The 13,632-nt window shown below is 40.6% G+C and overlaps 1 protein-coding gene across 1 annotated transcript in view; it reads right to left on the minus strand.

Moving 5' to 3' along the window:
• The window catches only part of ADAT1 (adenosine deaminase, tRNA-specific 1), a 26,121-nt gene extending 12,901 nt beyond the window's left edge, over positions 1–13,220 (minus strand). The window contains exons 1-6 of the mRNA XM_009572923.1: positions 13,052–13,220; positions 12,174–12,242; positions 10,404–10,458; positions 9,519–9,649; positions 7,350–7,965; positions 2,162–2,307 (exon numbers count right to left, since the gene is read on the minus strand). Of these exons, the coding sequence (XP_009571218.1) occupies positions 2,162–2,307; positions 7,350–7,965; positions 9,519–9,649; positions 10,404–10,458; positions 12,174–12,242; positions 13,052–13,220 (1,186 nt within the window). The remainder of the gene's footprint in view (positions 1–2,161; positions 2,308–7,349; positions 7,966–9,518; positions 9,650–10,403; positions 10,459–12,173; positions 12,243–13,051) is intronic.
• Between the last annotated feature and the right edge of the window lie 412 nt (positions 13,221–13,632).

The following is a 13,632-nucleotide window of genomic DNA, read 5'->3' on the forward strand; positions in this document are numbered from 1 at the left end:
CGCGCTCATCTTAATCAGGTCCTTCAAGAATCCATGCCTCTAAGTATTTGGCCTCCAGCTTCGTAATTCTCCCCTTTTTAGGGGGATTCTACTTTCTTTTGTGCATCCTGTCTGGACAAAGCATGAAGAAACTTCCAAGTCAGACAGCTTATTTTCACATCAGGCTCTGAAATACTCCCCCAAGCTACTTGCACAAGTCACTCTATGTTTTCCTTATTGATTTATTGTGTACTATTATTTTATTGTGTACTGTATACTCTAAATAGTTCTCTCTATGCTTGATAACGGACATACATCAAATATCTGTAGACCTTACTTGAAAAATGTTATTAGCTAGGAGTCAAATAAATATAATTCGTTAGAAGAGATAGCAAGTGCCAACAACCTTACCCTTTACCCCCATTCTGGTAACCTTATTACTGCCTTAGAGTGTAAACTTCTTAATGCTGAAACTCTGCATGCCATACCTTATAGATTTATAAATAACTAGCAAATCATCAGTAGCATGTTAACAGAAACAAAACTGATTGACATGCCCAATCTGTCCCTCCATAGCCTAACAACAGTTCCTTTAACTTCTACTGCCTTGAGACAATTTTTGTTCTCTAAGTTCTCCCATTTCTCTCTGTTCCTAACAGGTAAAACAGTTGCACAAGCATTAACTCTAAAGACAATTTTCACAGCTTCTCTCCTTCATGATACCATCTTGCTGTTCTAGATGCTCAAAAACTACACATTATAAAGCATACTATGGAGACTGGTTATGTTAATTACGCTTGTATTATGATTCAATTGTATGCTGCAATTGCCGTACTCTGCTAAGTGTAAATTGTATTTGCATGGTGATTTAGGTACAATGATTTAGGTACACTCTACTAAATTAAAATCCCGTGTAATGCCAAATAACATCAAATACATAGAAACATTAAACCCTCCACGTGTGGAGTATCTAAAACCACCTGGTCAGAGGATATCAGATTCTGACAAGCAGATAAAAATTTACTTAAAAATGAAAACATTTTCTATTCTTTCATTTTTTCATACTCATCGCAAACTTCAAAATATTAAATAGAACATGTTTTTCTTTTTAAAGAAAAGAAAAGCTGAAATGTTCCTATCAAGCATATTTCAACACTCAGTGTAACAGCCCTGAATTTAGAGTTTATTCTGATTTTCACCCCTTCGAGAAAAAAATCAACCTGGCATAATTCATATATGCAAAAAAGTGTGATAAAGCATCATTCATCTTTATTTAACAGAATGACCTGAGTAACTGTACAGAAAGAAAGGCATACACAGGAATTTCGTCACAGTTGACTTCAGATCTTTTTTGCTAAGTGAATTGGCACCATTTTTCAATGATGGATTTTGTTTCCTATCTCACAGAATCAAAATCTTTTGCTTCCTGGCACCTGTAAATAACTCCAATTTAATGAATCTGAATTCCGTTAAGGAACCCTTTGTTTCCATTCTATTTTATTATCAGCTCTACTGTAATAGAATAACTTCCAGTTTCAGTTAAGCCAGAAAAGTATACAATAGCAGAAGGCAGGCATGTCCAAGTTTAAAGAAACTGCTTAACCATACACATACAGTGGCAGTTCCATTGGTTTTTTCCCCAAATGAGACCATGTTGCTAAATCACAACGTGACTTGCATATTCATTCATCACCATGACAAAAAATTCAATGTCCAAAACCTCTATCAATTAAACCTTCACACTACACCACTCTGTATTCTTTCTACGTTCACAGATTTCTGGAGCAATTACAAGCATAATTCAGCATGGCAAGTCTTCTGTTCATTACCAAGGAGAATGCAAAACTGACTGAAACAAGAAGTCACTTGATATCTTTGATTTCTTATTGCCCTCAGAACTTTTGCTGGTTATTTTCTGTCTTTGTTTAGATTATAAATTCTTAATGACATCAACCAAGTGTTTATTCAGTCTGAAAACTCCCTACAGGGAACTAGAGGCTGAGCTGAATATTATTAATTATTAACGATTAAGTTCTGGCCTGAAATTAATTTCTTGTTGTAAGTCACACTTTGCCTCTAGCACTGGCAATGAATGATGTTCTATTTTAGGAAACCACCAAAACCACCTAATTTCTATTTGGACTTTTGCACGCAGTTATGCAACTAGTCCAAGTTAACTCACCTGCACTACAAGGAACAAGTTTTGTTTTGCTGTTAGTTTGAACTTCCTGAAGTGCCCAACGGCTATGTTCAAATCGAAGATCCGATTGCAGCAGCTTAACCTCCTGAGCGAGAAAACCATCTGGTAAAAATGAGATGTGCTGACACCTAAAGTAAACATGGGAAAATGCAAGTGATTTTAAGTCTGGTCTTACCAAACAAGCCAATTTTGTGCAACTTCCTTTCATAATCTAAACCATGTTATTTTACATTAAAACTGAATTGAACATGAGTTATGGAAGAGAGACGAGGAGGTTGGGGGCATTTTTCCCTTCAAAAAAGTAGTTGTTAAAAAACCAAAGCCACATAGTTTATTAAGATCTTGTCCATCCTAGAAAACCTACGATGAATCTATTTTTAAAAAGGTCTAGTTAAAAGCTAGTATAATTGATGGAGATAAAGTATGCAGGACAAAAACTGCAATATACTTCTGCAATCACAATGAAAAATAATAATCATAAAGTATTTACATGTCAACCATATTACATTAACAACTGTTTTATGAACCTAAAGGTTCATAATCAAAGGCTAGAAAGATACAAAATCTACTTACAGTTCCCATGTATAATCTCATCTTTGTTACCTTAAATTACCGTTACACACTGAATGGGATTAGGATCATATGAGGAGGAAAAAACGGCATGTGTTTAATCATCGTAATATTTGCATAGAGCAGGAGACTGAGGTTCATATGAGGTTTTTCAGATGTAATAGTCTGAAAAAGTGCCTGACTTTGCAACCTAAGACTAATGAGGCTGGGCAAATTCTTGTCCCATGTGTTACAGAGGAAAGGATTATCCAGTAAGCTCCACTGGATAGGTAGCTAGAGTTTCGCCTATTAATATACTATGACCTCTTTTATAACCATCCTAGAAGGATGCAAGGATATGGAGAAAAGGAGTTACTAAACCAGGTCAAACCTTTCAGATGCACTGGTCTAGTAACTGCCTCTTAAAGGGAGTGGTTCAGCTCCCCAGTTTCTGTCTTTCTCTCCTTTCCCTCCACTCTGCCCAGTTCCATTTACTCTCCTCTAATGCTTGCAGATTCTTTTGTTGCACTAATTCAATCTCCTAAGCACAAAAAATATCCACTTCCTATCCTTTTGTTGCTGGGATAGTTTTCATCAACTCAAGGATCTGAGGAGCAAGAAAGCCTGTGCACAGCAGATGACTTTCGTCATTTAGCAGCAGTGCACTTCATCTCCCACGTATCGCAACCTGTCACCTCAGCGAAATTTATCAGAGCTCTACTACTCACTGTAGGAAGAAAAATGCAATCTTGGATGTAATTCAGATCAAAGAAGCAGACAAATTTTCACCACCACGGAAATGCACATAAGCTTTGCCTTTCAGTCTAACACAACTCTTAGTCTTTTTCCAGCTGACCAGCACAAGCTGTCACAGGCTAGGTGTCCTGAACCACTTCAGCAAATCACGGAACGACTGAGGTGGGAAGGGACCTTTGAAGGTCATCTGGTCCAACCCCTCCCTGCTAAAGCAGGGCAACCTACAGCCAGCTGCCCAGGACCATGTCCAGATGGCTTTTGAGTATTTCCAAGGTGGGAGACTCCACAACCTCTCTGGGTAACCTCTGCCAGTGCTCTGTCACCCGCACAGTATAAAAGAGTTTCCTGGTGTTCAGAAGGAACCCCCTGTGTTTCCGTTTGTGCCCACTGCCTCTTGTCCTGTCACTGGGCACCACTGAAAACAGCCTGGCTCCATTTTCTTTGCACTCTCCCTTCAGGTATTTATACACATTGATAAGACCTCCCCCAAGCCTTCTCTTCTCTAGGCTGAACAGTCCAAGCTCTCCCAGCCTTTCCTCATAGCAGAGATGCTCCAATCCCTTAAACATCTTTGAGGCCCTTTGTTGGACTCTCTCCAGTATGTCCATGTCTCTCTCTTGTACTGAGGAGCCCAGAACTGGACACAGCACTCCCAGTGTGGCCTCACCAGTGCCAGTAGAGGCGAAGGATCACCTCCCTGGACCTGCTGGCAACACTTTGCCTCATGCAGCTCAGGATACCATTAGCCTTCTTTGCTGCCAGGGCACACTGCTGGCTCATGTTCAACCTGGGGTCTAGCAGGACCCCCTCGTCCTTTTCTGCAAAGCTGCTTTCCAACTGGGCAGCCCCCAGCATATATATTGGTGCATTGGGGCTGCTCCTCCACAAGGCGCAGGACTTTGCACTTCCCCTTGTTGAACTTCATGAGGTTTCTACCTTTCTCCAGTTTGTCAAGGTCCCTCTGGATGGCAGCACAATCCCCTGGCATATCAGCCACTCCTCCCAGTTTTGAGTCATCAGCAAACTTTCTGGGGGTACACTCTGCACCATCATCCAGATCATTAATGAAGATGTTAAAACACATCTCGACCTAGTATTGACCCCTGGGGTACACTGGCTAGTTACACCTCCAACTACACTTTGTCCAATGATCACACCCTCTGGGCAGTCATTCAGCCAGTTTTCAATCCACCTCACTGCTCATCCAGCCCTTACTTTAACAGATTCTCTATGAGGATCTTACAAGAGGCAGTGTCAAAAGCCTTACTGAAGTCTAGGTAGACAATATCCACTGCTCTCCCCTCATCTACCATGCCAGTCACTTCATCATAGAAGTTTTTCAAGTTGGTCAAGCATGACGTCCCCTTAGTGAATCCATGCTAACTACTTCTGATGATTTTCTTGTCTTTCATGTGCCTGGAAATGGTTTCCAGGATTAGCTGCTCCATCTCCTTCCCAGGGATCAAGGTGAGGCTGACCAACCTGTAGTTCCCTGGGTCCTCCTTCTTGCAGAATGGAGTGACATTTGCTTTCCTCCAGTCTTCGGGAACTTCTCCCAACTGCCATGATCGATCCAAGGTTAATAGGAGTGGCTTCGCAATGACATCTGCCAGCTCCCTCAGCTCTCCTGGGTGCACGCCATCAGGGCCCAGGGACTTACGCATGTCTAGTGTTCTTAAGTATTCCCTGATCTGATCCTCTTCCACCAAGGGTATGTCCTCCTTGCTCCAGAATTTCCCCCTGGTCTCTAGGACCTGAGAATCCTGAAAGCTGGTCTTGCTAGTAAAGACTGAAGCAAAGAAAGCATTCAGTACCTCAGCCTTTTCCACATCCTGTGTAACCAGGTCCATCTCATTCAGCAGTGAGCCCACATTTTCCTTAGCCTTCCTTTTGTCACCTATATACTTAGAGAAGCCCTTCTGGTCTTTGACATCCCTTGCCAGATTCAATTCCAGTTGGGCTTTAGCTTTCCCAACCTCATCCCTGCATACAGAGACACTGTCTCTATATTCCTCCTAGTTACCTGCCCTTGCTTCCACCCTCCAGATGCTTCCTTTTCATGTTTGAGTTTGGCCAGGAGCTCCTTGTTCCTCCACGCAGGCCTCCTGACATTTTTGCCTGACTTCCTATTTGTCAGGATGGACCAATCTTGAGCTTGGAGAAGGTGACCCTTGAATATTAACCAGTTTTTAAGGGTCCCTCTTGCCTCCAGGGCCTTATCCCATATGACTCTTCCAAGCAGATCTTTGAAGAGGCCGAAGTCTGCTCTCCTGAAGTCCATGGTTGTGAGCTTGCTTTTTACTCTCCTCCCTTCCCTCAGAATCCTGAACTCCGCCATCTCATGGTCACTGCAACTAAGGCCTCCTTCGACCTTCACATCCCCAGTGCGCCCCTGATTGCTGGCGAGTATGAGGTCCAGCAGAGAACCTCTCCTTGTTGGCTCCTCTATCTGCCATTTCAGTCATTCCTAAAGGTGGATCAGGTTGAAAAATTCCATTTCTTCTTATATTGCAGAGCAGGAGGATGAGAAACAAGTATGCCAAAGCCAGAGTTGCAGAGCCACAAACCTCACCCTTTACAGAAGCTGAAGGCCCTGAGTCTCACAGTAGAATTCTGAAGTGCATCCCTCAGAATGCATGAAGACTACAGAAGGTGAGCTTGCACTGCACATCCAAATCAGTGTGAATATAAGTGGTGGAATAGACCGATGAGCGATATTAGCTTGCATGCAAGTGTGAAGTGTCCCAGAAGCACCGAGTTTTGCTCAAAAAGCAACAAACTGACAATTAACAGTAACAGAAACAAGTGTTGACATGAAATCATGACTTTCCAATCTGGTTGCCAAACAGCACTCCTATTTCTAAACCTAAATGTACTCCACCACTCCACACCAACTTCTGCATTAGGTCTAGAACATGGGCTGCACAGCACACCTATAGTCAAAACTTCAGAATAGCAGTTTTCAAAAACCTCTACTGAGAACAGACTGACAATACAATTTTGAAATTTTACATGGGATGGATTTGTTTGCATATGCAATAACCCAAACATTAACCTCCTGGAAAATTTTAAGTTTGGATCCAAGCTTAGGAAGACAGCAAAAAGTAAACTGTTTTTACTACAATTCCCTTCAAAGCAAGTTTAAAATACTGCATCTTTTACTTGCTGAAGTCTGAAAGCAGGGTCTAAAATCAGCAAAAGCTTCAGAAGAACCAAGAAGTTCATTTAAGGCTAAGTTATAAAAAGGTTTAATTTTACACATTCATCTGGAGTCATTTCAGTCAGATTGCCTTTAGGATAGACGGATTTGGGGGCTTTTAAATTTAATTTTAGGAATGGTCCTGCAAGAAATAAAAGCTGCTTTTGCTCACCAACACAGTTCTATAAAAGGGAACTTACAGATATTCAGAATGACTTGTGGAGTATAGATGAGTGAATAAATTAAAACTTTTCTTGACCCTGCTTGAGGAAATAAACTCAGGAAGAGGGCAAGAAAAATTCAACTTAACTACGTTAAAAAAACATCACTACACTGAGTTTGTGTCCTTCTGGCTGCTTTTTCTGCTGGAAGGCTTCTAGAAAAACTCAGGTGGGTAACAGCTTCTCACTGCTCCATGAAGGGACAACCAAGGGGATCCTGAATCTAATGGAAATTCTTTTGTGAATTGTCAAGTCTAATCCATCAGAAGTAGTCACATTTTCTCCATATTACACAGGGCTACTTTCTGAAAACGTGAATTTGCAGAAATTCGCATTTTCTGCAAATAACTTCGGTGCAAGGTCCTGATATCTGCGTGACACATGTTGCCTTCCATAACTCATTGTCTCCACACACGCGATCTGGTTTCCAAAGGAGAGCACTTACCTTTCAATAATTGCTCTCCGCATAGCTTCTTGGCTATATGGACACTTCCCCACTATAATTGCTGACAAATACAATGGATACTGCAAGAAGTGCATCAGAAGAGCTCCTTGACACCCTAACACATTCCAGCGAGCCAGTTTATCACTGCAGGACATTGAGCATGTTCTGTCCCCACGACCTGGCTTCACTCGTAATAATCCCACACAGTGATACCCTAGGCCAGGTATTCGGGCATCACCCAGCTCTCCAGGTACGCATTTTGCTCCAGTTCTATAAACATCTACTACCTTCGGTCTTCCTAAGCCAGCCTCCTTGTTAGCTGTTTGCATCTCTGCAGAATATTCACAGCTCTTTGGATTTATGTTGTCTTCTCGTTTCACAGATACTTGCTGAACAGCCAGGTCTTCAGTGATTACAGAAGAATAACCATCATCATCATCAGTTTTCATTCTCTTGATTATGTGATTACTTTTGTCTGATTTCCTTTTGTCTTCTGGACCCAAATAATCATGGTTACTTCTACACTCTGCTGATTGTCCAGCTGCATCATCTCCAGTCACTGGCTTAGAAAGCTGGTTCTCGGGTTCACTAATTGGAATAATAGAAGCATCTCCACCTAGAACAAAAGAAGTAACATCAAAATTGGCCAAAAACACATCTCTTGTGACTGGAACACATCACACCAGTAATGTTATGGCTACTACTATCTTCCACAGATTTGCACTCAGGAAAATTTAACTACAAGAACACACTTTTCAAGCAACATTGCCCTGTACAATGATAAATCAAACTTTGCTGAAATTTGAGCCAATATATGTTTAATTTCAAGTTCTGCATTCTATCTAAGAAATAATCAAAAAAGCAAAATTTAAAATAAAAATTATAAAGCAAAAGGTATCAAAGGCATTTGACAGACTACTAGCAGTGCTAAAGATTCACAGAAAGACCCGTCTGATTTAACTAAACAATACAACCCTCAAAAGAATAATTAAAGAATAACTTACCAAATAAGGATGGAAATTTTAATCTGTATCACTAAAACAAGCTCAACACCAAAATTCTGAAGCTCAGTTCAAAGCAAACAAAGCCTGACAGGCATGTGAGAAAAAGGCAGTCAGGAAATTATTCTTGCTATTAAATTTGAATATCTAGATTCTATTCTCATATTGCATTAACAAAGAAAACCATCGTAGCACATTCCAGCAATGCCATCAAAATAATGAAAATGTATGAGCAAGTAATTCACTACATGAAGTACTGATGAGGCATATTTTGAGACTACTTAGACTTCTTTGCTCAGGTAACGGACTAGCAGTTGAAGAACACTGGTAAGAGTGTGGGAACATCGAGACATCCAATAAGCTGGTAGACCAAGAGGCCACCTTCCTACAGTTTGCCAATAGATCCTCATCTTTGTGATGCTGTTTTTTTTAAAACACACAAAGAGCATTTTCCATGGCAAAACAAAAAGTTGCATTCCATTCCGTAAGAAGTTTTGGGTTGGGGTGGTGGTGGTGTTTTGTGGGTGGGGCTTTTCTGGTTGTTTTTTAGGAGTTTGGTTTTGTTGGATTTTTGTGTTTGGTGTTTTTTTTGTCCGCACCCTGTTTTGTTTTGGGTTTTTTTTGTTGTTTTGTTTGTTTGCTTTTTGTTTGTTTGGTGGTTTGGTTTTTTGTTTGTTTGGGGCTTTGGGGGGTTTTGTGTGGTTTTTTTGTTTGTTGTGGGGTTTTGGTTTTTTGGGTTTTTTTTGTTGGTTTTTTTTTTTGTTTTTAGGAACTGTGGTAATTGTCAATTATTTTATTAAAATTCAAATCCAAGGAGACAACATTTAAAGCAAAACAACCAGATATGAGATATGACAGGACCCCTGACAAGTTAGTTAGTTTCTGGAAAAGAAAATAGTACCCATTATTGTTTAAAGGGAAAGTGAAGCATTCCACTATATAATGAGCAGTATATTGGATTTATGAAGTTCTCATGAATCACATCCAGTGAGATCAAATGCCAAACGTATCTGTGGAGGACTAGTCCAGTACATCTTAGGGCACATAGTGATAACATGAGTTGCTGCCTCACTTTCACTCCAGATCAAAGAGAGACCAAAGAAAGGCAAGGAGCAGAAAAGATTCTACAAGTGGGAGCCATGAATTTGGTTCACTCCAGCATACTCACATGGGGTATGACTGGAGAAGAAAACAAATACGATATTTGGTTTGAGTTTCCACTTCCCAGTTTCAGTTCCTGGAATAAAGATACTGCATTGCTGATGGGAAGCTGCCAGCCACATCTGATGGAGAAGATACCTGGTTAGGCAGAAAGTTTTCATGAAACATTTACTTCATTTTTGATGCATGGGAAAACATTAGATGCCTACTAGTGCCTGTTCTTTCCTGATGAAGTCTATAAGGAGCCAATCAGTTATGCTTCTACAGATAGGTGGGATCCAACATACTCCATAAACACAAACACATCGTTGGAACCTTAATAACAGACCTCAAAGAGTTGGATTCAGTGGAGTCAACTATCTCTTCAAACTGTGTATCTAAGGTCCCCTCCTCCCACTCTGTATTTTTACCAGCACTGCAACTCATCTGAGTCTGAGAGAGCTGTTTAGTGGCATCAAACCGCAAGAAAGGTACTCATTTCTGTAGCATTACTATTCTCCTGGCTCAGTTCCTTGAACCAGCTTATCTCATGTGAACAAGAGGACTAGCATGTGGGAAACAGCAAAAAGGCTACCCTTGACAGCTAGTCATCAGACCAGCACTGACGTCACATGAAATCAGATCCTACTTCTTTGTACAGAGGCTCTACAAGAATGAGGAAGAAACAAGCTTTTGTGAAAGGGCCTTAACACCACCTAAAAGTGTAAAAATTAGGATAAACTCCTGCTAAAAAAGGGAAAAAAGATGTTGCCTACACAGAAGTAATACTCTTTCAGTACATTCTCATCCCTCAAGCAAAATTTGGCTATTTCAGCTATAGGTCAAAATTACTTGTATCACAACAACCAACCTCAAGTGGCACTGAATAACAGCACGTGAACTTCATGCTCACCTCTGGAAGCTCCTCTTTGCCACAATTTCAGCATGACTGTCATTCAGAATGTCTCCTAAAGCAACAACCAAATGGTAACAATACGCATCATTACTGAAAAGGAGATGAACAAAGCAAACAGAATTTGACAGATGACAGTTCTCCACATTTGTTAGCATTTGAAGGTTTAACATTAGTATTAGGTTATTCCAAGATATTTAAACTTCCAATCACTACAAAAGGAGGTCAATAGCCTACACAAATGAAGGATAAAAGTCTTCACTCCGTAGGAAGTCAGAGACTTGTTTAAATACCAAATGTTAACTCTTCTGATATCTGAAATCCTTTGAGCTGAATAAACACTGGCTTTCTTCAAAACCTTCCCGATGTCTGTTCTTAATAGTAAATCTTGATATTCCCACATTAAGTATAACATCCAGAAAATTTCAAGTGTTTGTTAAGCTTTTGGTTGAAGCTTCTTGTTTCACTATGTCCCATAATTTAAATTACTTTTCTTGTAAATAATTCTGATATTTACCAGGTTTACACATCTGATCTTCAAACTTCCTGCAGTGTCTGCCTATTGCAGTATCTAAAGGAACAGGATCTGTAGATCAGCTTTTATTTCGGGAATAAAAGGCCAGGTGACAAAAGTCCTCTTTAACAGTTCTAAAAATTTAAAGTTTAAAAGTTCTCTAACAATACCCATTAACATGACCTACCAACCAAGTTAATTTAAAAATGAAGGAAGATTTTTTAAAAATAAGAGGAAGATATTTTCTAACTTAAGATCACTGAAAACAAACAACAGAGAGAGGAACTAGCTTTACTTTTTTCTAGTCAAATTTCTACTTTGACTCTTCATACCTAGATTGTAAGTAGTACAACAGTTAATCACGATTTTCCTAAATTAATCAGAAAAACATCTTCTAAGATGGCTAAGTCACAAAAAACATCCACAAAAATCTAAGATACAGAAATTAGTTTCTTCTCTTTTGCTCCACTAATTCATTTCAATACGAAGGATGTTATACAGAACATGAAACGGCCTAAAACTGATGCAAGCAAAACCATTTCTCCTGTCTGGCTCTACTCCTCCTCTGAAGTCTACAGGTAGAAAGCCCTGTACCTACATACTCACAAACACTTTCCCTCCTTAGTCACTTTTCAGTATTAATTACTATGGCTTCTCCCCTCTCCTAGGAGAGGAGACAAGATACATTCTGAATAAAAAGAATGGACATGCAGAGCAAGGGAAGTCCTACAATAAATGGTAAGAAATGGTAGCTGTGGGAAGTCATGTATCTATCCCACACATTTATTGTACAAAAACTTTAAAACTATATAGCTGCAGAATATACAGTAAGGGAGAAAAAGCCTGTTAGTACCTTTCTGGTGTCACCCCTACCCTAACTCAGCAGTGGTATCTTTTGCATCAGACCACAATAAAACTAGACTGTAACAGGTGACTATAGCACAATTATTTTGCTTATGTTTTGTTTTGCTTTTAGTTATGAAGTCTTTGGGTATGCAGACTCAGGGCCTAAACTACACATTTCCATATATAAAAAGTTTATTCACCTTTAAAGTAGCAAGTGCAGCAAACTTCCAGGGCAGCCATTCTGGCTGCCTAAGCCCCTCTCTTCTTGATGAGGTGAGGTCTACCTCACACTTCTGGTTTCAATCCAGAAGTCTGAGCTCAATGCCTTGGACATTTCCATTGATTCTATGACACCAGCAAGACAGAAGGTAGCATAGGTAGCCTGTTCTTGGATTTTACACCATACTTACCAGTTTTTCTCATTTTTTTTTGGCCAATACATTTTGTTCCAGTTCCCATAGCAACAACTTCCTTCGTTACTGAAAAAAGAAACAACATTAACTGAATGAACTATCGCCAGAAGCATTGCTCTCATACAGTCATTCTGGTAAGACAACACACAGAACATTGTGTAGAAGGGAAGGTACAAGGAGGCAGGCCTTGCAATATTCCGGAAAGGGAACAGTATCAGTTGGAGAACTGAACATAGTAGGCAGAAGCACCAGTGCTAGGAAAAATCTATGATCCTATAGCAGGAGTGCTAACACAGGCTTGATATGCTAGGCAACACACAGTGGACACTGGCATAGGATTCCTCAAACACGTAAGAGAGAAGCATGGGATACAATCTGCATGACAACATGGAAGTGCCAGTAAGGGAAAAGAAGATGATGATGAGCTAATGCAAATGCACAATGTAATAACGCAGTCTGTTACAGGAGAGCGAACTGAGACCTTTCTAGTATTCTTTCAAACAGTAGCCGAACACGCTTTTGCAAGGGTTCACATTAGGAATTCAGGTCCTGCCTAGACTTTTGCCACTTATTGAACACCCAAATGCAGGTTTTCATCTTCTTAGTTACAGTCTGGGAAGAACAGCATTTCACCATAACCATCTCTTTCCAGACAGAAGCTGTAAAAGCCTTTACAATCACAAAGAGTAAAGAATTTCGGTGGAGACAGAAATGGGACAGAAGGCATGTATTTTTTTTAAAAGGTATCTTGGGGAAAAAGAAAAAAAAAAAAAAAAGAAAAAAAAAAAAAAAAAAAAAAAGAGGGAAAAAAGCATCGACTGCCACCTCCTCTCCCCCTTCCTCTCCCCGCCCCAATCCCCACAACTCATTCTTACCCTGCAGATTCCCTGGACTAGCAAGAACCTCTCCTTGGGTTGCAGACTCCACTTTGACAACAGCTGCCAGTGAAGTCCATTCCCTGTTTGGATCTGGTTTCCCCTGCTTAGGGAGTCTGGTCCTATAATGCAGGTAACATAGCTCAGCAATTTCATCAGCTGACCACATGGCTCCTGATGCAAGTGCAGGTTCTAAACAGAATTGGATTCCATCACAACACTGATTACCGCCTTGTTCTGCATGACACCTTTCTGTACCTGATTCCAATATCCAAGGCCTAACTGCATCACCCCTTTCAGGATTATTTTTTAAGAAATATATCATATGAAATAAACAACTCTTCCAAATCGCTATGAATAAAAAACGATGCTAAACCCCTTGTAGTCCAGCAGCAGGTGAGATTGCTGGGTTCCCAAGGTTCCCACCATGCAGCAATCAACAGTGTTCATCACACCACCGTCCCCGCGCAGTCCCTGCACCACATCTGAGGCGCCTGGCACCACCGCATTCATTCCGAGGCCTCCGGGCCACCGCCCTGCCCCAGCGACCGGGGAGCGCAGAGCCCCGCAGCCGGGGCAGC

The sequence above is a fragment of the Fulmarus glacialis genome, unplaced genomic scaffold (assembly GCF_000690835.1).
Source record: "Fulmarus glacialis isolate BGI_N327 unplaced genomic scaffold, ASM69083v1 scaffold12862, whole genome shotgun sequence".
NCBI lineage: Eukaryota > Metazoa > Chordata > Aves > Procellariiformes > Procellariidae > Fulmarus > Fulmarus glacialis.